This window comes from Thunnus maccoyii, chromosome 10 (genome assembly GCF_910596095.1).
Source record: "Thunnus maccoyii chromosome 10, fThuMac1.1, whole genome shotgun sequence".
Classification (NCBI taxonomy): Eukaryota; Metazoa; Chordata; class Actinopteri; order Scombriformes; family Scombridae; genus Thunnus; species Thunnus maccoyii.
In genome coordinates, this window is record NC_056542.1 from 4,279,347 (window position 1) to 4,304,258 (window position 24,912).

General features: G+C 41.5%; 1 protein-coding gene across 5 annotated transcripts in view; it reads right to left on the reverse strand.

The window, feature by feature from the left end:
- Positions 1–13,188: 13,188 nt before the first annotated feature.
- prdm1a (PR domain containing 1a, with ZNF domain) overlaps positions 13,189–24,912 on the reverse strand; it is a 49,723-nt gene continuing 37,999 nt past the window's right edge. For all 5 annotated transcript variants that reach the window (XM_042424961.1, XM_042424962.1, XM_042424960.1 and 2 more), the window contains 5 exons: positions 22,848–22,967; positions 21,366–21,618; positions 16,294–17,366; positions 15,826–15,954; positions 13,189–15,698 (listed from right to left, as the gene is read on the reverse strand). In XM_042424961.1, the coding sequence (XP_042280895.1) occupies positions 15,102–15,698; positions 15,826–15,954; positions 16,294–17,366; positions 21,366–21,618; positions 22,848–22,967 (2,172 nt within the window). In that variant the 3' untranslated portion in view covers positions 13,189–15,101. The remainder of the gene's footprint in view (positions 15,699–15,825; positions 15,955–16,293; positions 17,367–21,365; positions 21,619–22,847; positions 22,968–24,912) is intronic.

Here is a 24,912-nt window from a genome sequence, read left to right on the forward strand (position 1 = left end):
TTGGGTGATAAATTCTGGCTCCCAGTTCATCCCAGAGATGTTGGATGCGGTTTAAAGTCAGATGTCTGTGAAGGCCAGTCAAGTTCTTCCACATCAAACTGGGGAAAACCATTTCTTTCTGGAACTGTTTTTTTTTGCATAGTGCATATTGTTATGTTGCAACAAGAAAAGGACAAACACAAACTGTTGACAAAAAGTTCAAAGCACACTTTTGTCTAGAATATTACTTTATGCTGTAGTATTAAAATTTCCCTACTTTAGATCTGAGGGACTCCAAATGATGAAGAACAGCCACAGACCAAAAGCGCACACACACAAAAACTATCTGGACAGAGGTGACGACATATTTCTGGCCACACAGTGTGCGAACTTGCAAATGCGGATTGTTGTATACATGTACATAGATACTCTACACAAACACACGTAGTGAGGGGCTCAGAGAAATAAAACAACAGGAACGCTCTCTTTTTCCTGGAGGTGCTCTCTCATTTCCTGTCATCCCCTGTTTTTCTGTGTCACACACACACACACACACACACACACACACACACACACGGACCAACCTGTTATTAAACCTGCCGCCCTCTAATAGGCAGGCGCTGAAGAGAGAGACGGACAGAGATCGTAAGAGAGAGAAAGAGAAAGACAGGAGGATGTGGATGATGGGGGGTTGGTGAGCTTAACACTTTGATCTCTCTCTCTCTCTCTCTCTCACACACACACACACACACACACACACTGACTATTATTAATAAGCACTGTGTGTCGCTTTCCCGCCCGTAGCCTTGGGGTCAGGACATCAAGTGTGCTACCTGTGTGTGTGTGTGTGTGTTGCTATGTGGCTCCTGACTGGCTGGTAGGAGACTATTATTTGTCACAAACTGGGCCAGAGTAAGGCTGATGTTAGCTCTGTTTAGTGTTTCCTCATCCTATGACACACATAAAACAGCTTTTCTAGACTCTTTCTAGAAAGTTGTACAAATATTAAACATATAAAGAGAAATAATTGGTCTTGTTTGCAGGCTGAGATGGTTGTTTTTTCCCACCTCTTTTTATGGTGGTCTATGGGAAAAATGCTTCATGGGTCCCAGGGGATTTTTTGTTGACTTGATCTATTTCATTTACTGTTCCAACTAAAATCATCATGAAAGTTCTGTACAGTTGTAACTGTACCCAATAACATGTCCAAAATAGGGGAATTAATGGCTATTTCTCTGAACACAAACACAAAATACAAAATATGCGATATGATGGTCAGACACTTCCATGAAATTAATGACTACCATACCTAGGAATTCTGGGAGGAGGCTTGTGTGCTGCAGGGATGGAGAGGAGGAAATATAAATTCAATCTTTTTATATTAAAGAATAAACAGTTATTTTAGTATTTAAGTACAAAGTGACATCTACACTAGACTTCTCCTACACCACATACACACATGCTGACTGAACACAACAACATGCTAAAGCAATTTTTTCTTTTGTTTTGTTCTCTTCTTTGTTTCTCACCTTTGTATGGCCCTCACAGGCTCCAATACCTTAAATTTCCTCATCAGAGAGGATTTAATCCAAGTAAAGATAATTCATTTACACCTGTTTTGAAAAAGATACTGACTGCAGAAAAACAAATACTGAAAAGTGTGTTTTAATATTGTTCTGCTCGAGGCCTCTTTATGTGATCGTTGGCTGTCTGAGATGAAAGTTGACAATCATGAGAGAAACACGGTGAAATCTTTGGTCGTCGATCCAAAACAATGTTTCTAGATCTCACTGTGAGACCGACGCCTGATTTGACAACGTGTCTGCTGCTACGACCCACGTCTACAAACAAACCAATCAGAATACGACATGAAATGACACAGAATACACTGGCCAGTATGTCAAGTACAGTTTTTTTAAATAAAGTTTAGAGGGAAAACACACTCGTTCTCTTTAATATGTCCATGGCACACAAAAAACAAAACAATGGAGGTGAAACAAAAAACATCAGAGCGGTGCAGATTCGCCACACATTCATCTCATAATCTGACTTCCTCAAATTGATATTGTGCTGTCTGACACAGATTGTGACACAGATTGTGACACAGGTGTCTCACACAATGTGACATGCAATAAACTTAAACACAATTGTTGCTGTTGCACAAGTTTAAGGCGCCTTTAATGACGACAAAGTGGGGAGAACACGTGTAACTTTTACAAGAAGTTTATTTTTATTTAAACATTTTGGATTTTTATGTTAAATTTGAAAGTTTTTTTCCAGTTATTTATAGATTTATTTGCATTAATGCTGCTCTGTCTTACTCACTTGGCTTCAGCCTACACCTTTTCAGTCTTATTGAAGAGGATTTATTGAATCTTTTTGCTTTGTATCCCACCAGTTTGATAACGTTTACATTTCTCTTTATGTGCTGTAGACCGACGATAGTAGACAGAAAATAATCTACAAGCAAACTAGATTGAAAACATGTACGGTAGGTTGCATGAGTCGAGTGAAAAATGTGCTGTGAGGTTGTTATACGGTGCAGTAAAGTAACCAAACAAACAAAGGCCGGAGAGAAACTGACTACTAGCTCATGTGTAGTATCAGACCAGGTGAGCTGAGTCTGTTCACTCACTTATATTAATACTGTATGTTTAGTGTCTTCAGTATGTGCATCGCTGACAAAGAATTACATAAATGAATACCACTGTTCATAGATTATTTGCATGCAAGGGGAAGGAAACCTGGTGGTTATGACATTTAAAATGATGATTTGTGGGCTGCAAAACCAACAATAGCCTCACCTTCACCACACACACACACACACACACACACATAATTTTCCAGTTCCCATGTAAAACCTTTCCTCTGTGACCGGGTCAACACGGTGCAGAAATGGTGGGCAGAGTGTTGCTGACGTGTAAGACATGCGGATGGATGGTCTGCAGGAAGAGACGGTTGGTTGCTGCGGTTTGAAGATGAAGAGAAGAAGAATGATGCTCTACATGTGTGAAGATTCAGGAGGAAGGGGTCATCGTGGGACATGAAAATGGCTGCTTTGTGCTGAGTCACCTCAGTCATCTTCCGCACATGTGTGACTGAAACAAATTAAAAACAAGGAAGCTTGTACATGTTTGTAAGACAAGAATGAAAAACATGAAGACAAACTGCAGTGGTGTGTTCGAAAGTGCTCTCTGGTTTGCAGCTTTAGATTCAGTCACTTTTTCACAAAGAGAATAAAGGTTTCACAAATTTAAAGCTGGAAATAATTGATTTTTGGACTCTTGTAGAGGTTTGACAAGTCTAATTACAACAAGTTCAGATCTAAACCTGGATTTATCTCATCCTGTCTGAGTTTGACTGACAAAAAAAGCAGGTAAACTCTCCTTTTTGTCTGTTTTCACACTGAAATTGGGTTCAAAATAGTCCTCGTGTACCACCATCGGGCCTGGGCTCCAAATGTTAATCTAGTTCATATTTGACTAGGCTAAGTACAGCAGGATTTGATTTTAAATTAATACTTAACAATTGCAATAGTGTTTTATCTAAATTAAAAAAGACTTTGAAAGTTATTTTTATTCAGATAAACACACATACAGTATGCAAATATTCATACAGAGAGGGAAAGACCCCTGTGGTTCTGCCCTTTATCTCGTTCTTTACTGGATGATACTTTCAGGTCATGTACTTTGATATATGACCCGCATATCAAAGTACAGATACTTTGCAGTATCTGTCATCTTTCGGCAGATTCAACTCACAACACATATTGGCGTCATTTCCTCTTTGAGTTTTGCCAGATAATTGTAATAACCAAATTATAAATACATCAGTGAGAATAATTTAGCTTCAAATCAATATCAGGAATGTCACAAATTACTCTGTGCGTTAGATTTCCTTAATTTAGGGATGTGAGAGAGACGTTTCTGAATGTTCATAATGAATCATAATTAGAATTTCATTATTATTATAAGTATGTCCTTATTAAAGGAGAAAGGAGGGACTGTCTGGTAGTTTCCTTTTCGTGTTTTGCGACGTCATCTGCTGAAACGAGATGACAAATGGAAGAATATGTGTGTATGGAACTGTTTCAGTTTTCATGTATATTTGTGTGGGTGTACGATGTGTTGTCCATATGTACGGAAAAGGATTAGGGCCACAATTGAAAAAATTCTGTGAGTAAAGTCAAAATTCTGACTTTGAATAAGGGTGAGGGTACATAAACATACACATAAATAAAATAATTAAACAAAAACAAAAGAATTTGATTAATTAATTAATTAATTTTGTTGAGGACCAGTCTACAGTTTAACTAAGTAAACAAAATTGCTGCTGCTTCTTCTTCTTCAGTATGCTTTTATTTTTTTTTGTTACCGCATTACCAGTAATTACGGTAATGGGGATGTGTGAATGGGGATAAAATAATGAAACAAAAAGAAATAATTAGGTTAATTTATTTTGATGAGGACCAGTCTACATATTAAATAAGTAAACAAAATTGCTGCCGCTTCTTCTTCTTCAGTATGCTGTTTTTTTTGTTTTGTTACCGCATTACCAGTAATTACGGTAATGGGGATGTGTGAATGGGGATATAATAATTAATTCTTGTGGCTCTTCTACACTTTCCAAATGTTATTGGACCAAATTCTGATTGAGTTGTGGTTGTGTCGGGTTGGTGGAGGAGGTAGGGGGGGGCAGGGGGGGGGATGCAAACTACTGTTTATTCACACAAAAATATGTTGAATGATAGTACACATATTAGTTTGTGATTTTGGGTGCAGCGTTACTTTAATCTTAGAAATCTGAGTTTAAAGTCAGAACTCAAATAAATTTCTCACATGTGGCCCTAATCCTCTTGCGTGTGTGTGTGTGTGTTTGTGTTTGTGCGTGTGTGTGCGTGTGCGCGCCCGTGTGTATGTGTTTTTAATATTATCCATGCAGAGTGTGTGTTGAAAGAGGGCAAGGGGGTGTAGTGAGTCATTAGCTTGTGGTTTTTATGAGCCACATGTTTTAGAGAGGATTATGAATTGTTATATACACACACACACACACACTTCCTGTATCATACTGTAAGACACGCCCCCCTTCTTTACATGTGTCCACACACATCATACGAGGTGTTAAATAAGACCTGACTACCGCTAAGGAAACAAGACTCAGATCAACTGTTTCAATTCAACCAGCTGGAAAATCTCTGATTAAAAAAAAAAAACATTTGACTGATAAAATCAAAACTTCCATTCGCTGGTTCCCTTCATCGCTACAACAACTCTCTCTCTTTCTCTGTCAGTGTGTTTACATGCACTGAAATAACCGGGTGAGTGCTGACAGTAACCTCATGTCTTAAATTCCCCGTAAATGACAAATCTGGTATATGTAAGGATTAAAGCAAGCAGAGTCACAGCCAGATTTCTGCTGGAAAAACCTGCTTGGAAATTTCTTGGCCCGTCTTTACACAGGTTTCACAAGAGGGACTTTTTTAGTGAAGGTGCATGACGGAGGTGAAAGGAAACATTATGACCCCGGTTATACCTGGCATTAACATACAATCTGTATCTGAAAGCCCTGGCCTAAATAATTAATAATAACAAAAGGAGGAAATCAGCTGATGTACTTATAACGTGATAAAGTCTACTTATTGAGGAGGTTGGGGTGGATGGGTCAACAAAACATCCCACAACGCATCCAACCACAGGATATTACTGTTCATTGTTTTTCACAACCATGACCACGATCATTCACTAACCTCGACCACGTTGCTGTTACTGTAACCGTGACAACATACGTCCTAACCTTAAGACAGCGGTTGTTTTAACTTGCAGTTTTTACGTGGCGTAACAAGCTAGCGAAGCACAGTAAACGGACCTGCATTCCTGCACAAGCTCAGCGGTGTCTAGCTTCCAAAGAACTACTCTCCAGAGACTGAAAATGTGATTGCTGTTATGAGTCTTTTGAACCATTTGTAAACAAACTAATATGTCCAAACTGTTCTGGGCCAAGGAACATGTCAACCAGGACACCAGTTTGGCTCATTGATTTGTTTTTACGGCACAGAGGAAGAAGATATATAAGGCTTTGGATACATGCACAATACTTGTAAGTAGGATCAATCCATTGTTGGTTTGGCTCTGCACATGAGAAAAATATAGAAAATTGCCAGCCATATCCTTTAATCCTCCCATCGTCATATTATACAACTTATTTATTTTTCAACAGGGATCTGTAACAATTTTGGAAGGCGCAGAAATATTATATTGTCCTGCTGTCTGGGGCATCAGATCAGAAAACATGAAATATGTTGTTCTGGATTGCAGAATAAAACATATTTTACAACCTATTGCATGTCTGTACATCCTGGTACTGATGGACAATAGCTTAAAATACAAGAAACTAAATAAAATAATCTAAAAATTTTAAAAAATTAATGCAGATCTGATCAAAAGAACAAGTAAACAAGGTCATGACCAGACATCTGGTATTAACGCGATCTTTCTCTGGAAATCCCATCTGGATTTTTGTTGACCTACTGATTAATACACACTCTTCAACGGATGACGGATATAAATGAGTCAAACCTGTTCCCTTGTATTCATATTTATTATCGTTACGTTATTAAGTCGGTAAATGAACGTCAGTTAGCGTAACAGTACTTGTTGAGACATTTCACTAAGAAAGAAAAACGTCAAACTCATTACTGCCTCTTGGGTCTGAAGCTCCAAGCTACATAACAGATATGTTGACCCACGTACGAGCCGCGGCCTTAGATCCTCAGGTGGGGACCTTCCAAAGTCGAAACTTAAATCTAAAGGTGACCTTAGCTTTTTTCCATCAGGGCTCCTCGACTTTGGAACGGCCTGCCTGAGGAGAAAAGGCTCACAGAATCAGTAACTTCTATTAAATCACTACTTAAAACCCATTTTTACAGACCTGCTTTTATGTAATGTTGTCTTTAGATCATCTTTCTTTTAAACTTTTTATCATCTCTTTATTGTCTTTCTTTGGCCGCCATCTTTTTAAGGTCAGATCTGTTATTGTCTTCTGTCTCATGTCTTTGCTTTTGCTTTGTCTGTCAAAGCACTTTGTAAACTTTGTTTTTAAAAGGTGCTATATAAATAAAGTTATTATTATTATTATTATTATTATTACAGCGATAGAGGTAAAGTCAGGAATTATCAAAGCTGGAGAATTCATCCTCTGAAAACTATGGATATGTGACCCAAATTTCATTCCATCCAATCATAGAGCCACATGGCTAGCATGGCTAAAAGCACAACATATAACATAAATGTCTGTTGATAAAAAAGAAGTTGTGTGGAATGAGTCAAAAAAAAAACAAAGAAAAGAAAAAGTCTAACATTTTTATTCTCTTCCATAAAGACAAAACACTTGCTGAGAAAGCAATGCCCATATTGGTGACCGACAGTAATTTATGGGAAATGTGGCCTTAATTTGGAGAAACATTTGGCTCCCAGTTGACTCCATTCTGTTCTCATGTGTTGATAATATTTTTTGATGAGGTACTGCAGTCAATTTGACGATGACATATTAATGTTTGTAACGGCCACCTCTGAATCTCGAGTTTTGCCTCGGGTCTGTCCGCCACCCAAATAAGGCTGTGACTTCCTGTCACAAAGGTTTCGAGGAGGAAAAGTGAATTTCAGGGAAATCGAACGAGGGCAGAGAGGGAGGGGGGAAGAAGGGGCTGACCAATGTGAGTCACCCATTCTGACCAGTGACCGTCCTCTGATGTGTCTGCTTTACATGATGGTATGCTGCACTGTGTTTACGGTAAAACAGCCGCCTCGGATGCCGCGTCACTCTGGAACGCAGCGAGCATTCGAGTATATATTTGTTCTGTGTGTGTGTATGTGTGTGTGTTTGAGTGTGTGTGTGTGTGTGAGTGTGTGTGTGTGGGGGTGTTGAAGGGTTTATATGGTATGTGGTTTCATTATGAAACTAATCACAACATTTCTGGGGAAACTGTCAGTACATCTTCCGAGAGTTAAATGATTAATCAGTAAATGGAGACATGAAAGAAGACAAATGGTTAATGTATTGTACGGTTATAACTGTGAGTGTGTGTGTGTGCGTGTGTGTGTGTGAAGGATGTACCTGTACACATGTTTTTATTTGTAATTGTACAGTAACGGCATGTGTGTGTTTCCTGGTGTGTGTATGTGTGTGTGTGTGTGTTTATGCATTTCTTAATAAGTGCGTGTGTTTGTTTGTGTGAGTGAGAATGTGTGTGGGTGTGTGTGTATGTGTGTGTGTGTGTGTGTGTGTGTGTGTGTTTATACGCATAAATCATGAGTATTTTCTCTGAAATGCTGCCAGTAGTGCTGTTGCTGTTTACTGTGAACTCTCCACTGTAGTCTCATAGTCTGAAACTGTGTCCTGATCAGAGGAGTTCACAGAAATCTGGTCACCAAAGTGTTTTTCACTGGAAAAATTTGGGTGTTGGTGTTGCATGAAATTTCAGGATTGCCAAAATTATTGGGAATTCATCTTCATGAGACTATGAATATGCACAGTTAATTTCATACACCAAAGTGTTGGACAGAACATCTGATTGCATGCCATTGCATCTTGATCACCACCAGTTCTGCTGCTAATGTGCAACAACTTCCATGGAAGTATCATGCATATCTGTCCTGCTGCCCTCAGAATCACCTGTACACATTTAAATGGTTAAATACATGTACTGGTTTGGAGAGAAAATACTTCATTTACATTTTAACGATTGCTGTTTTCTTTGGGCTGCCTCATTTTAGTGGACCTCCTTCCACCTGTGCACCATGCTCCCTGAGCTGTGCCGTCCAAGGTGTTTACATGCAACCACAGTCAGGAAGAACGGTTCTAACATACACCATAATTCAGCTTTCCACCACAGTTATCCACAAATAAAGTGTTGTAAAGGTGTAGTCAAAGTTAGAGAAAGATAACTGTAATGGCAAATTTTTTTTTGGCTACTTGTTTTCAGCTTTTAAGTTGATATGTTGAACTTGTTAGCAAACAGTTGCTTATTTCCACATCCAGCAGTTAAGGAGCAACATTATCATTCATTTGGAGTCGTGTTTCTGTCCACCTGGTGAATGTAAGTCCAATATTCACTCTCTTTTAGCTCTGTTTTTTGCTCTCTACCAACTCCTGAGGGAAATATCTGGCTCTTTAGCTGCTAAACGCTCCACTGTGTTCACTAGTTAGTCAACAGCTAACTGTGTGTTAGCTGTTTGGTGCTGAGCAGGTAGTGTACAGCAGCTTTTTAGAGCTTTTTCTCTGAAAACAGACACTAGGAGAGCGCTGAGAGTGAAGCAGAACAACTAAACAATGAGCTGAAACTCCACTATAAATCTCCGATAAGCCGAAGGGAGCCGCAGAGTCGCTGATAATTCTCTGTAGGTTTGTCACTACGAGCCACAAACAACACGTTACGCACTGTCAGCTCATACAGTGTTATTATAGAAAATGCTGATTAAAAGCCACTTTAAGAAAAAGCCAATAAACTCTCACTCTGTTTATTTATCACCAAGATAAGCACATATAGGGAAAAGAGACAGAGCGGTGAGTCTAGGAGAACATATTTGACTTTAATAGTGAGGAATTCCTATTAGAACAAGCGAGTTTTGTGTGATCAAAGTGTTCACACAAGAACATTTCTATGCTTTTTGATTGATTAATAGGGTCCATGTAAAGACATTGTTTAAATAGATACAGACATCAGTAGAAAAAAAGATGAGCTCCAAACTACACCAGTATTCTCCTCTAAGCTGAATGTAACTAACTATCAGCCCACAAATGGTCTCAAGTTTCTTTTAACGTTAAATTGTGGGCGTCCCTTTTCTTCAAAACTGTGGGCATGTCACCGCAACAAAGCTGCTTATGCGACAGGGAGGACTGTGTCAGATGAGATAACACTTGAAACTTTATCAAATTCTCGGAGAGCAGATAAACAAACCTCACCTCAGTTCAGACAAATGGAAGACAGGCTTGACATTTCGGTACATGTACGGGCCCCGTGGGATATCCCCCCCCTCCTGCAGCAGTGGGTAAGTGTTGTCCTCCCCCAGTCAGAAAAGTGCTGTGAAACCCCGGCGTCACGATGCTGAGGTAGTGGAACTCGCTGTGTCAACGGGTGACTTCAGAAGTTTCCCTGATAGTAATAATACGATCGAACAAACAGGAAAGAGCGACGCAGTGTGCAAAAGTGAAAGATGCTGAGTCAAAGGGTGGGGGCGCATCGAGTGTTTTTGGTTGGGTGATGAGGTAACGGATCGATACTGCTCTCTCATACAGTAACTCTTTACTCACTACGAGATCCTTAATAACATGGAGGTTGAATGTGTATTACCACTTCCTCTTTGCCAAATGTCAATTTGTAAGAGCTGGCAGCTGTAAGGTTACACTCAGAAGAAATCAGTTGTCAGTCAAGCAAATTTGACTTAAATCTGTTGCACTTCGGACTTGAAAATTTCTGAATTGACCTTAAACACACCTTATACAATTATAAAGTTCTAATTTATTTTTTTCCCCAATTAAATCTAACTGAAATCCAAAATCCACATGATTCACATAGATATTCTGTAATATTTATTAAATATATTATGCTATTAATATGCTGATGGATGCAAGAAGAAGTTAAATTTGAATTCTCCTCATTTTTATATAAGGAAATACAGACCATAATGATAGTACAGCTATTGTGTGTAGTTTTCAGTTTGACAAAAGAGGATAAAACTATTTTTGGACATATTTGTAGTAATATCAAAGCCTCTCAGAATTTGTCTGACATGCTGTCATCTTCATGTTGCGCAATACCGACTAGGAGAACGAGATATTTTTCCCCCCACATAGAGTTAGCTATCAGTCATAAACCATCTGTCCTTTTACACCAAATAAAAAAAAACCTCCCACTCAAAACTCTGAAGCATATTAACATTAATGCTGATTCTCACTAGACTTTTCTGCCGAGTCACTGTCCGCGCCTGTACAGTCATTGTTGTTTTGCTCCTGTATTGTGCGTATTCTGTGTGTGTGTGGGGGGGCGTGGGGGGGGGTCTAAGCTAGCATTAGCTGTCTCTCAGTCATGAGTCCAGATGTGCTGATGGTGAATGACTGTTGAAACCTCACGCAGCAACTGGTAGGCCTGCATCCTCTGCGAGGTTATTCTGTGTTGTGAAGTGAATCATAGATTAGCAAATGTAGCAAGATCAAAGATTAGGCTACTGTAAGCAACGGCTGACGCCAACCTAACAGTAAACTAGTCTTAGCGCCACCCAAACAACTTTTAAATTTCTTCTTCGTTGGTGATTTTGACCAAGTAAAGTTTTGACACAAGTCAAAACAAATACCAATCTCAGTTTCAATCAGATTTATTATGTATAGCTACAGTTTTGTGTGCCCTTATTTTTCTCATCTCTCCTTAGTGCTTTTTTTTTTTTTTTTTTTTTTTCTCTGGCATGAATGACCTGGTCTGACTCAGATCAGATGCTGAAGGTCCATAGTCTGCTGAGACTGAAGGGTTGAGGACTCTGCAAGGCTCTAAAATGAGTCACGATGGCTGCATGTCTCCTGCATGCAGGATAAAAGACAGACAACAGTTACTGCAGCCCACAGGGCAAGGGGAGCTGTGTTCCCATTTCCTGCTCCTCTCTTAAAGCTTTGACATTGCACGGAAACGGGCATAAAGATTCACGACTCTCCACCAAAGAGCCCGGTTTACTGCAGGCTCAGCGGTAAAAAGTCGGAATATGCAGTCGATGATGGAAGTTAAGATGACTGCTCTGAATCTCTGCCAGTGTTTTTTTTTTTTTGTCTGAACTGGTTTGTCTGCTTTACATTTCCAGACAAAGTTGAAGAAGTGCTTGTGTTGTTTGTCTCCATTGTTTTGTCAGTTTTATCAGCTGCCTCTTTTCTTTTAGTTTACGTAATATATTTAAAGCCCCATTGTTAAAAGATCATTCACTGTTTTCACCCTTGGATGAAAGTAGCGATAACTCCATACAGATGTTATTGTCAAATATTCTGGCTGATTAGGCCTTTTGTCAGGTTGAAATCAGATAAAGGTGTCCTGCCTTCACAAGATCAACAGTTTACTTTGCTTAAGTTTTTTTTATTAGTTTTACAGACTATAATCATATATATATTTTTTATATATTTACACATTGCCATTGTATTTTAAATATACTGTACATTCCTGGTTTTTCCAACTGAGGGACATTCATGTATCACATTTATTCAAACTTTAATCTCATCTGGACTATATTGTGACTCTGTTTTTACCTGACCTAGCTAGACACCCCTGGATTATGGTCCAGATTGTGGAGTTAAGTGGTCTAGATTGATGCTGCAAAACCTTTGACCAAGACCCCTGAAAGGTCTCATGGACACTAAGATCTCTACTGGCTTGTTTAGTTGTATTTTATTTTATTTTATTTTACTTTATTTTATTTTATTTTATTTTATTTTATTTTATTTTATTTTACTTTACTTTATTTTATTTTATTTTATTTTACTTAATTTTATTTTATTTTACTTTATTTTATTTTATTTTATTTTATTTTATTTTACTTTATTTTATTTTATTTTACTTTATTTCATTTCATTTTATTTTATCACCCTGATTTTATCTGTATTTTATGTCTGGAGAGGTGCTATAAAAGTAAACTTGTGTGGAGACACTACATCCAATTTTTAAAAAGTTATTGGAAGAAAAATGGATTTAAAGTCATTTTATATATTTATAAATATGAATATTATTAACAATATAAAATATAGAGTTGTAAAACGGCTCGTGGCAGTGAGGCTAACGTCCTGGTGGATACAGTTACTGCAGTATTGCTAGCTAGCTGTTAGCTAACTTCACAGCAAACTAAATTTAAGTAATTCTAGTATTTATTCCTGAAACTTTTTGTTATGTTCAAGTTTACTTAAAATGTGTTGAAGCCTGGTGATATTCTTGAGAGTTTCCAAAACTGGCTGTAATTGAGCGGTCTGCTCAGCAAAAAATAAAAATACCATTTAAGATGATAGCAGCAGATGCAGGTCTAGCATATATTGCTCTACACTAAGTTGTTGGTAAAATGATAATAGATGAATGAAGACATAAATAGTCATAAATAAAGATAAATATAATTGCTCAAGTTTGGTCAGGATGTTTGTGCATTATACCAAAACACTGGTGAAAAAGAATCAAACACAGAGTCGCAGGGGTTTAGATTAAAGCAGTGAACATTTATATCATAATTTACACTTTTTGACAATTTTGCACATAAATAACTATGTAAACCAGAATGTAAACAGAGACAGTTCTTTAGGGGGATTCTCTTGTGGAGTTAAAGCTCTGATCAGAGAGAAAGAGATGCTTTGGTCGAACATTAGTAAGAGAGAGAGAGAGAAAGATAACCAATCAGAGTACAGAGTTCAGATCATTGATGCACAACTGCTGCAGAAAAAAAAATCACAGGTTGCTATGGTAACATTAAGTCGAGTCTTAATGCCATTATTACCGGTTTAAGTAACATTGAACACATTGTAAATGGTGCAAGCATCGGCACTGAAGTTATAAAGTAGGAGGAGGAGGAGGAGGAGGAGGAGGAGGAGGGGGGCCAGTGCATAAAAGAAGAAGGCCGAGGTGCTTTGGTGTATGCCAGTTCATTAACAAGATGGCGGACGGGTTAAAGAAAGGGGAGGGGGCTTTTGTTTCTCAACCAAAATATTAACAAACAACAATAACAACAACAAAACAAAACAAAAAAAACATCTACAAAACGAGAGACCACAGCTAAAGAGCCAACACTTCATCATATACACACTACATCTTCCCTTCTTCAGCATTTTGATTCCTCAAGTCCTTCTTCCCTTGTTTCAATTTTTCCTTTTTTGTGTTTTTTTTTGTTTGTTTTTTTTTGGGTGTGCGTTTGAAATTAAGCCAAGTGAACTTTGGTTACTAGCGTCAAGTGTGAATCCCTACATCTGAGGATGTTTACTTCCCTGTTGGGTGTTTAACAGTGTAGTAAAAAAAAAAACAAAAAACAAAAAAAAACAAGAGGAGGAACGAGTGGGAGGCGGCTCGCTAGCCTCCCGAGTCCCTTATGTGCTACATGTTGAGCAGACGGAGCATTTGCTGCCGCTTCTGCTGCCGCCGCCGCCGCCGCTCCTTTTGGACCACGTGAAGAGCTGCACTCCAGTTCAGTTTGGTTTCTTCTTCTTCTTCAAGTAGCAAAAAAAAAGCAAATAAATAGAAAGCTCCCACCTTCAGCTGTCCCTTTTAAACACACACACTTAAACACACACTCATGTTGTCACATGCACACTGAGGTAACCGTTGTGAAAAATATACAAAAAAGAAAAAAATGCCCTTTTTTTGTTTCATTTAAATTAAGTAGGCATCAGAAAAAGGACACAGACATACTTTAGGGAAGCGAACAAGCAGGGTTGAAATAAAGCTCTTCTCGCTAAATTAACAAATTTATGTGCCGTAATTTGGCAAGGTTTTCAACCCTTTTTTTTTTTTTTTTTTTTTTTTAACCTGGTAGATTGTTTTTAAAAATTTAAATAGATAAAACCCTGAAGAGTAGAGGACACCCCTGGTTCGATGGGTCAGAGGTCACAGGACGGATAACAGGCATAGAGAGAGTGACTATCTACAGAGAAATGGCCACAGAGAAAAACAAAAATATCAACAGAAAAAAATAGTCTTTTATATTGATTTCACCCCGTCAGTGTAACCATCCCTTCCACTTATTGCTTTTGAAGACAACAAATAAAAAGTATAATAAATTAAGGAGGTTATATAACAACTAATTGATCAAAAAAAAACATTTGAAAATAGAGACCAAATAATACAACAACGATAATAGCATAATATTAATTACACTGAAGGTAAGTCCTGGATAGATGATTGTCTATAAGTATATTAAATGAAAGTAGTCATGGGACAGTGTCTCTTGTAGCCCTGAGTACGCGAGTCCCTGATAGGTTGAAAAACCTGGTGTGGTCATGATGTCCCTCCTGATGACGACCAGGTAGAGAATTATTTATTTACAGCTGTTGCTCCTGGCAACCCAGTCCGTCTTGAGTCATGCAGTCTGACTTTATGTCCTTTGGGGAGGGTCAAAGGTATCTTAAGCGTGATCCTCTGACTCCTGCTTGACAGTGACGTTGGCGGGAAGTGGTGTAACGGGACTGCTGCGCCGCATCTTGATGACCGACGTCTCGTTCGGGGACTCGTATACACCATAACCCGCGGACACGGCGCTGCTTTTGTGGTGGGGATGAAAGTGAGAGGACTCGAGGTCGGTATCCCTCCACAGCATCCCCAGGACCTGCTTCTCCAACATGGCCTCTACCTCCACACCTCCCTGCAGCTGCTCCAGCCGCTCGGCATGCTCACTGACGTCGAAGCGCTCAATCTCCTCGTTGGCGCGTTGCATCTCTTCCAAGGCGGCTTGACTGGAGACGGCTGAGGTGCCGGGGCCGGAGTTAGCTGCCAGGCAGTAGCCCTTCAGGTGAAGCCGCAAGCTGCACAGATGGATGTAGTGGCGGTGGCATTGGGAGCATTTGTGTGGACGCTCGCGGGAGTGCAGCCGCTTGTGCAACTTGAGGTGGACGAACTGGGTGAACTTGGCTGGGCAGAGTTTGCAGTGGTAGGGCTTCTCCCCCGAATGGAGACGCAGGTGAGTTTTCAGGTTGCTGGTGCTGCTGAAACGCTTGTGACAAACCTGAGAGGAGAAGCGAAAATAAAAGAAATGATGTCAGCAGTTTATAGCAACCCACCAACTAACCCCCTCACATCTGCGTTTAATTAATCTGTCTGAGGAAATAAAACATCTTCCGCATTGGTCTCACCTGGCATTCATGTGGCTTCTCCCCAGTGTGGACCAGGTAGTGTTTCTGCAGGTGAGCCAGCTGGGTGAAGCCTTTGTTACAAGTCTGACATTTGAAGGGTCTCTCTCCACTGTGGACACGTAGATGAACCTGCATATAGGAGGAAGAGGAAAGAAAAAAATCTGCTTAGTCATATTCAGATTTTGTGAGTCTTGGGATGGTAAGGAAACATTAATTTGATTATCTTAACGGGAAAATAAAAGGGGAGCTTGTCAATTTGGTTTTTTCCCATGTAATGTGTTTTCCGTGAAGCCTTTTGTGACACTCCTTTCTATTTAAAGTGCTGTAAACCTGCTCTGCTGCCTACTAATTACACTGACATCCTCCCAGTACAAAGGAATGGAACGATAAATAAGGCAATAAATCAGACGAGCAGGCATAACACTGAAAGCCAAACACGGAACAACTCGCTGGCATCTGGAGCCTCACCTTCAGGTTCGACAGCTGTCCAAAGGTCTTGCTGCATACGTTGCACTCATACTTGATTTTGCCGTTCTGCTTCTTCAGCGGGTAAGGCAACGCCTTGTAGCCAGCTGAGCCCACACCGCGCTTCACCTTCGTCAGGTTGATGGCCTCCTCGTCCTGGTGATGCTCGCTGCTGTTGCCCAGCAGAGCTGAGGTAGGCTTGGTGGGCACCCGCTCACTGGGAGGTGCCGTGCCTGCTGTTGGGGATCCGCTGGAAGGGGCGTGGGCCGATCCGTGTGGGTGAGGGTGCCCGGGATAAGGGTGGTGAGGCCCTGCTTTGTCCTTCAGAGAGGTGGCAGCTGAGAAGGCACTGGTGGGCCCAGGAAAGAGGAAGTCTCTGTGGGCAGGGGCGGCGTCAGGCATCAGGAATCGCAACCCTGCTGTGTCAGATGGCAGGAGGGGCATGTGAGGTGGCAGGAGGCTGCTGTAGAGAGGGTACATCCGGGGAAAGATCCCTCCCACGGCGGGGACGCCACCGCCAGGCAGAGGGTAATGATGAGGCAGGAGGTAGCGCGAGTAAGGGGCTCCTGGAGGGTAGAAGGGTGATGAGAGGGGTGCGGATGGTGGAGAGTAAGCAGGGTAGGAACCCAGTCCGGTGGGGTAGAAAGATGCTGGTGATGGCGCTGGAACCGAGGGGCTCCCCTGAGGGCTGCTGTCTGGGCTGCTCCTCGCCGACGGGCTGGGCGTAGCTGAGGACTGGTTGCCAGGGGAACGAGGGTAACCGAGCTGGCCGGGTTTGTGGCTAAGGAAGTCTTCAGGGATGTGAGGGTGGGTCCTGATAGCCGGGTAGAGGGCACGGGGGTACAAAGGGCGATCGGGGCTGTCTGCGCAACGCGGGCGCGTGGGAAGCGGCCGACTGGGCTCCCGCTTGGTTGACGAGGAAGAAGAGGTGCTGTTGGTGCCCCGCAGAATGGAGAGGACACTATGTTCCCTCTTGGGCGGGGTAGGGGTCACTGAGACGGGGGATGGGCTGGAGGCTTCGACCACATGCTCCTCACTGCTAACCTGCTGTTGCTTGACCTCCAAGAGAGACTGCTCTGTAGAGACAAAGAGAGAGGTGTCAGAGGGAGTTTACCTGAGCAAGATATAGTCCACTTGGTACCACGTGGGGCTCATTAATTAATAAAAATAGTAATAAAATAGTAGTCATGTCGTCTATTTAACAACATACTCAAATTCCTTTACAAACCGAAACTAACAGCAGAAATAAACCTTCGTGATTCAGTTCTCTTCAGCAGAGGTGTGTTTATATGTGTGAGTGTGTGTGTGTATGTGTGTGTGTGTCGCAGGGTAAAGGAACACCATTAGTAACTCAGCGGGCCAATTAAGGTGACAGATTTGACGAACGAGCGTGAGGGGAGAGGACAGGGGCAAAAGACAGGAAGTGAGGCGTGACAGCTGCCTTTGGGCAACTTTGTGTCGGTGTGTGTGTGTGTGTGGTATGTATGTGTGTGTATGTGCGTGTGTGTTTCTATAATAAAGATAAAAATCAAAATGATGGCAGACACACACACACACACACGGGGCTGATGGAAGGTTTCCTGCTAAAGATCTTCTCCAAAAAAGCTTGGCCTCCACCTGCCCTCCACAGACACACACACACACACCTTGTGACAAGATACACACACAGAGGCGCCTGCACACAGAGGCCTCTGTCTGATTTGTTGACTCTCCCACTTTTTGCAGAACACACACACTCACACACACACACACACACACTTTTGATCAAGCTCCTACTCTCCTGATTTTTCCCTGGCCATTCGCTATTGTTTCCAGGCCAAAGGTTAAATTAGAGAGCTTCCTCTTCAGTCGCTAACATCTACTGTGTCGTCTGCATGATGAAAGAGTGGATTAGGAGGAGAGCTCACACACACAGACTCTAAAAGCCCCGGCATGTCAGCTTGCGGCACATCTCGGCTGTTAAATGGCCAAAGTCGGGCCCTTAAAACGCCGCCGTCTATTATCTATAAGCTCATTTACTGCCCAGTCGACTTTTTACCATGAGGTCGCACAGAGGGGAGCGTGTGTGTGTGTGTGTGTATGAGAGTAAGTAAGTGTGTGTGAGAGAGATGGAGGTTGTCAAAGTTAATCCTGAGTGCCAGCACTTGTGAAATTCCCCCCCCCCCCCCCAATCTCCCCCCCTCACACACGCACACACACATAGTCGGTGACCCTTGCATTGGTAGTATAGCGGCAGTAAGTAAACATTGAGGTTATCAGTTAGCCTTCCTCCTCCTCCTCCTCTTCCTCCTCCCTCCTTCCCTCTTCCAGAAAACAAACAGGGCAGCCATCTTGGAGATATCAATCTGTCAGCACGGCCCTTCTGCCAGGAAGTTCAAGTAGTCAAGAGAGGAGGTGGAATGGGGGGGGGTGCAACTCTACCTCCAGCGCTCCCTCCTCCACCTTTTTCTGTTCCTTTCAAGTGCCAAATATATCAGGCAAATGGCTGACACACACACACACACACACACACACAAACACACAAACACATGCACAGTATGTGTGAGCTAGCATCTGTTTGAGATGAAAAGAATGGATGTGATGGCATGTACCACTTATGATTTTTGTGTGTATTTGTGTTTCTCTGTGTGTGTTTGTGTGTGTGTTTGAGAAGAGAGAGTGTTTTTGTCGGCAGAGCAGAGCGTCTTTGAACACAACACACACATACACACACACACACGCACACACGCACACACACACACACGCACGCACACATGGCTGACAGGTGCTTTCAAGTGCTAACACTTGAAGAATGCTAAACGACGGCGACAAAAAAAAAAGCAAGAGAGGAGAGAGAGAGAGAGAGAGAGAGAGAGAGAGAGAGAGAGAGAGGAGAAAGTGAGGGAGTGAGACAGCGGTGCGCGCTCAGTCATTCTGCTCATGCACAGGCGCACACACACACACACACACACACACACACACACACACACACACACACACACACACACACAGATGTCAACACACACGTCTGGTTTTGCTATGACTGTGCTGGAAACCCTTCGACAGAAGAGCTAAAGAGCAAAAGCTAGAAACCGACAACAGGAGACATGTCGCGCTTCTCAGGAATAAAATACAGGATGTCATTCGGTTTGGACAACTGTGGCGCCTCCCTAAGGACGCAGAGTGTAACTTTTAAAAAGTCCAAAACGCAAGAGTCAGTTATGTCTTCTTCTCTAGTTTGAGCAGAATCTAACGAGCAGTATCTGAGATTTTGATTTTGATTGATTAATTAACCTGGCTTGACTTTGTAGAGTCATTCAAGCATTTCTATAAAAATGGAGCAGCTCTAGAGGCATGGGTGAACACAAATAATCTGAGCTAGCCAAAACATGAAGAAATGTAGCTAAAATTGGATTATAAAGAACTAAAACAAAAAGAATCATTAATAATCGACAAAATCAATTCATACCTATTGCCTATCGGAAATTATGCAAATTTTTACCGTTTGTCTAACTAGCTAACCTCCAAAAACAGAGAACTATTAAGCATCTTTTATATTTTATGAATTTGCTTTGAGTGCATGTTTTTGCTACTCGTAGTAACAGCAACCCAGATGTGTCAGGTGAAATATTCAAAATGTGAAAATGACATTCATTCTTAGCCACGGCGTTCATAACGCTGAGGAGTTTGAACTTGGAATGTCAGCTAGGCTACCGAGCTAGCTTAAATAACTGACTTGCACTTTTTTTTCAGTCAGTAGCACAACTACCAGGATTCATCAGAGCAGCTTCCTCTTCCTTCACCTTTTGCCCTTTTAACTAGGTTTCGGTTTAACGTTACTTAGTCAGAAAAAACTGTGGTTTTCTTGGTTTTACTCAGCCGATGAGATTATTTCTGACTTCGTTTTTTTTTTTAGAGAGCTTAAACTCTCGTGGACCGCGCCAACGGTCAAAAATCGTACTCTGTTCCTGCTGCAGGTAAACATCTGTATTCGAGTCACTGGCGGGTCAATAGGAGCCTGTGGGGCTAAGTGACAGAGGAAGCTAATTAAAGACAACACATATACTGTATACACAAACACAGGCTTTAGAGAGAGAGAGAGAGAGAGAGAGAGAGGGGGGAGGGAGGGCCTGGGCTTCCTCCTGCCTCTGTCCCCCCAGGTCATGCGCATTTCTCCCTGGGCAGTGGAGTCGCCCAGGCTGGGTCTGCTGGTTCCTCTGCCACCTTAACACTGCTATTAGCCTGCAGTCAAATCTGGAAACCCCTGAGCTCCTTCTCTCTCTCTCTCTCTCTCTTTCTTTGTTTCCCGTTTAGCTCGCTCTCCCTTTGATCAGCTCAGCTAAAGTGGATAAGTGCAGTCACCGTGTCATGAACGCAGGGTGATTTGAGTCTCACTCATTCACGATGTTTAGAGGTTTACATTTAGGTTTTGGGGTTGGCATTAACAGTAAGGGGATGAATATATATAGCGTAGTGAAAATAAGACGCTTACTTTCTCATAAAAAGGTCATGGAAGACACACACACACACCTACACACACACACACACACACACACACACACAGTGTCTCTGGCTCTTTTATTGAGGTTGAGTGAGGTTGTGTAGAGTGTGGATGTGCGAGCTTTCATGTTAAAAGCGGGTCTTTAAGTGTGTAAGACTGTGGCATTAGGGGCCATATCCCCCCCACCTCCTCCCCCCCCCCCCCCCCCCTTCCCTGTCTGTGTAATTACACTGTCACTGGCACACACACACACACACACATACACATAAACACACACACAAATACAACGATGGCACTGACAGAGATGAAAGGTTGTCAGTTTGTATAGTATTGTGTGTGTGTGTAAGATAATGACAGGCTAACGTTCAGAGAGGAAGGCTTTAAGAGGCTTTAAGAGCGGCGACAGGACACACTCAAGACACACGGACACACCTACATCACTTAAGTTTTTTTAAGTTAGCAGCTTAAATAATAATTAATAAAAACTGGCTGTTCTTGTACAAAGAGTGGTTGACCTTTAAGGCCAAAAAAAATCATTTCTGTCCTCACCTAACTTTAAAGTATAAAAAAAAAAAATTAAATCATTTGGACTTACTGAGTTTCTGCATCATCAGCTCTCCGGACGGCGGGTAATGGAGGCGTCTGGCGAAGTCGTGGCAATACCACACGAGCAGCTCGGCGCCGGCCGGGACGGGCTTCACTGTGTAGAAGTAAATCTCCATGCCATTCTGACATGCCGCCAGGTTCTGTTCTGCCTCCGAGTGGGCAGGGTTCACGTACCGCATCCAGTTAGAACGGGTCTCATCCAGGCCGTCGACGAAGTGGTGGAACTCCCCGTCGGCATAGATCTGAAGGGGAGAGGAGTAGTTAATTTAGGGTTTAATCGAAGTATTTCATTCACTTTTTTCCTTTCTTTCTTACAAAAAAAGGACACAATTGAATTAATTCAGTTGGTATAAATGTAGAAAACGTACTGTAAAAAAAATGTCTCTAATTTTATTCACTGCCTTTTAATACACTTATATCACTTTGCTGACTCACTAACTTAACAATGTAAGTGAATCAGCAACCACATGAGGAGGAAAGTAATAATAAATTTAGTAAAAATGAAATTTTGCAATTAGGTAATAAACTTAAAACTAGTCATACACAGATTTACTGTTAAATGATTGATGATATAACTAATGTAATCAGTACTTTAAATGTAATTTACCAAATAAATAACTAACTAACTTTACCCAAGCTGCCACCCAGCAAAGAGAGAGAAAATCCAGCTTGTTTAAATATAAAATACAAAAATGTCAAACTCTCCCGCTCTCTCTCTCTCTCTCTCTCTCAACCCTTCATCCTTTCATTCCTCACCATGACTCTCTCCTCAGCTTCATCTCCTCGAGACGGACGAACGGACAGAAACAGACAGAGCGCTGAGGAGGAGGAGATCCTCTTTTATATTGAAAAGAGAAAGGAAGAAGCAACTCATTTTTCTACTTCTCCTCCCCCTCTCTCTCTCTCTCTGTCTCTTTCTTTCACTCTCTCTCTATCTATCTGTGTGTGTGTGTGTGTGTGTGTGTGTGTGTGTGCGCGTGTGCGTGAGAAAGTGAGATATGAGCATGAATGGAACACCTTTTTGATTTTTGTGTGCTTGCGGTTAGACGCATAGTGAGTCTTTCTTTTCATATGCGAGTCGAACACACACATACACGCACGCTGCGTAGGCGGTGGTCAGGTGGTTCGTGAGTGTGTGTGCACTCTCACTGTCAGTTACGGGTAGTGATGGAGTGTGTTCTGTCAAACAGTGTGTGTGTATATGTGTGTGTATGTACTTACAGGAACCACAGTGTAATATGTTTTTTGTGCGAAGGTGACATCATATCCCCGTCTCTCTTTCTCTCACACACACACACACATATAAACTCTCACACAGAAAAACAGAGAGCCCAGTTTCCTGTTCCACTGAGTGACTTTAGATGTGCGTGACATCACAGGAAGGGGTCTCTCCGGGTTCTTACGAAGCGCGCGCGTGTGTGTGTGTCTGTATGTATATATATGTCTGTGTTTTCCGTGTATGTGTACTCACTCTCCAGAAGTACTTGCGGTTGGCGTCTTTGGGGACGCTATCGGCTGTGTAGATCTCGCCCACCAGGGGACCGAAGCGGGTTCCCTTGGGGATGTACTCCCTGCTGCATACGCCGACCACCTGCGCAAAGACACACACACACACAGCTTAGACAAAAGAGCAAAGAGGTCTTTGAAGTGGTGTGTGACGACGTTCGTAATATATATCTTTGTGTGCTCTAAATTTTTGTGTCTTAACAAGTAATGATCTGGCGTTAAGACAATAACTGCGTGTGTTTGTTTGCAACGTCTAAACATGCTCAAAACTGCCACCAGTGTGAAAATCTCACTTCCTTCTTCCTTTGATGTGTTTTTTACAGTGGTTTACATCCTTCTAGCACAGTTTTACCGCTCTCCAATCCCTGTACGCAACCTTTTATTATTCAAACCCCCTCATTAATTATTATTAATGTTATGTAAAGTGACATGAGGAAGCATCAATCCACACTGGCAAAATTCAACTTATTAACCCACTTTTTTTATGTCTTAAAACGTCTGATTTTTCCTTGTTAAGATGCAAGAATTTTACACGCAAACAGGTAAAGATCTTCAGTGTTAAAACACACAAGAAATAGGACCTTTAGGAGTTTTTTTTGACCAAGTGGCTTGCCGTAGATATGGAGCGTGTGTGTTTTCACGCTGTCGTGCACATCCATCAGTGATACGTGTCATTAAGTCTCATTAAATCTTATTGCATACATAAACATAGACACGCAGCCACACACACTATCAAGCACCTGTCAACAGGTGATGATTAATGAACCGACTTCATGCTTCAGTTCATTAAAGAAAGCGTGTGTGTGTGTTCGTGTGTGTTCGTGTGTGTGTGTGTGGACAAAGAAAACCTGTAAAATCTGTTCTTTCAAATCTCTCTCTCTCTCTCTGTCTGTCTCTCTCTCTCATCACATTTCAACTCGCCGCCACATCAAACCAAAACCGCTGCCACTTCAGACGCTTCAGGGGGGAAACATCCAGATACTCAAAAGAAAAAAAAAAAAAAAAAAAAGATTCTTTTGTTTCACTTTTTCTTTTTTTTTTTTTTTTTTTTGGTTTCTCATCTGATTTGATTAAAGGGAGAAAAACGGGAGGAGAGGAGGAATAATAAGAAGAAGAGGAGGAAGAGAAAAAGCGAGGGATTATCTGGCGACAAGACATCAGGCTCCAGTCGTGGATGGTGGAGAAACACCCACACACACACACACACATGCACACGCGCACACAAACACAGACGCACACACACATTTTCTTCATGCATAACCCACGCAAACAGACATCTTTCCCAAACCCCCTTGTTCCCTGGTGACATAGGAAATCCCCCTTTCCCCTTTTTTCCCTACATGAGACCAGACATGAGTGTGCAACAGGAGGTTGTTTTTTTTTTTTTTACTTATTAACAGACTTTTACAATGCTCGCTCTCTCTCTCTCTCTCTCTCTCCTCCTTTAAACGCAATCTTCTTTGATCAGAGCCTCAGTCTTTCTCTTCTTCCTCTCTCTCTCTCAGGCCAGATAAATATTAACTGATAGCGTATCAGCTCGTAAACAAAACACACTTCTTCTTTTTTTTTGCATCTCTGGTTCTTTCCACAGTTTCCCGTTGATAAGCCGCTGATGAGAAAATCTATGTGATCGCCGACACTTTTAAGTTTACAGAGAAAGTCACAAGGTGTCAAAAAGTTTTTGACCTTTTGACCTGCAGTCATGCATCCAATCTGTCTGGCAAAACACAACACAGAGCCGTCGTGAATCTGTTTTTAGCCTTCAGAATGACATGTGTGTGTTAACCTGGTGTTAACCATTTCTGCATTTGTGTTCGGGGGATTATTAAATACTGATACGTCTCATTGAATAACTAAAGCTGTAGGAAGATGCAAATCAGAATTGTCCCCTGAAATGCAAATTTACAACTAAAATTTCAGCTTTCAGAAGCTCAACACCCTCCTTTAACATAACTAGAGAGTCGGTTCGGTTGCGGTGCATCACAGATCTATACCTCGCTGTTATCCACCCTCAGTTTCAAACTTTGACA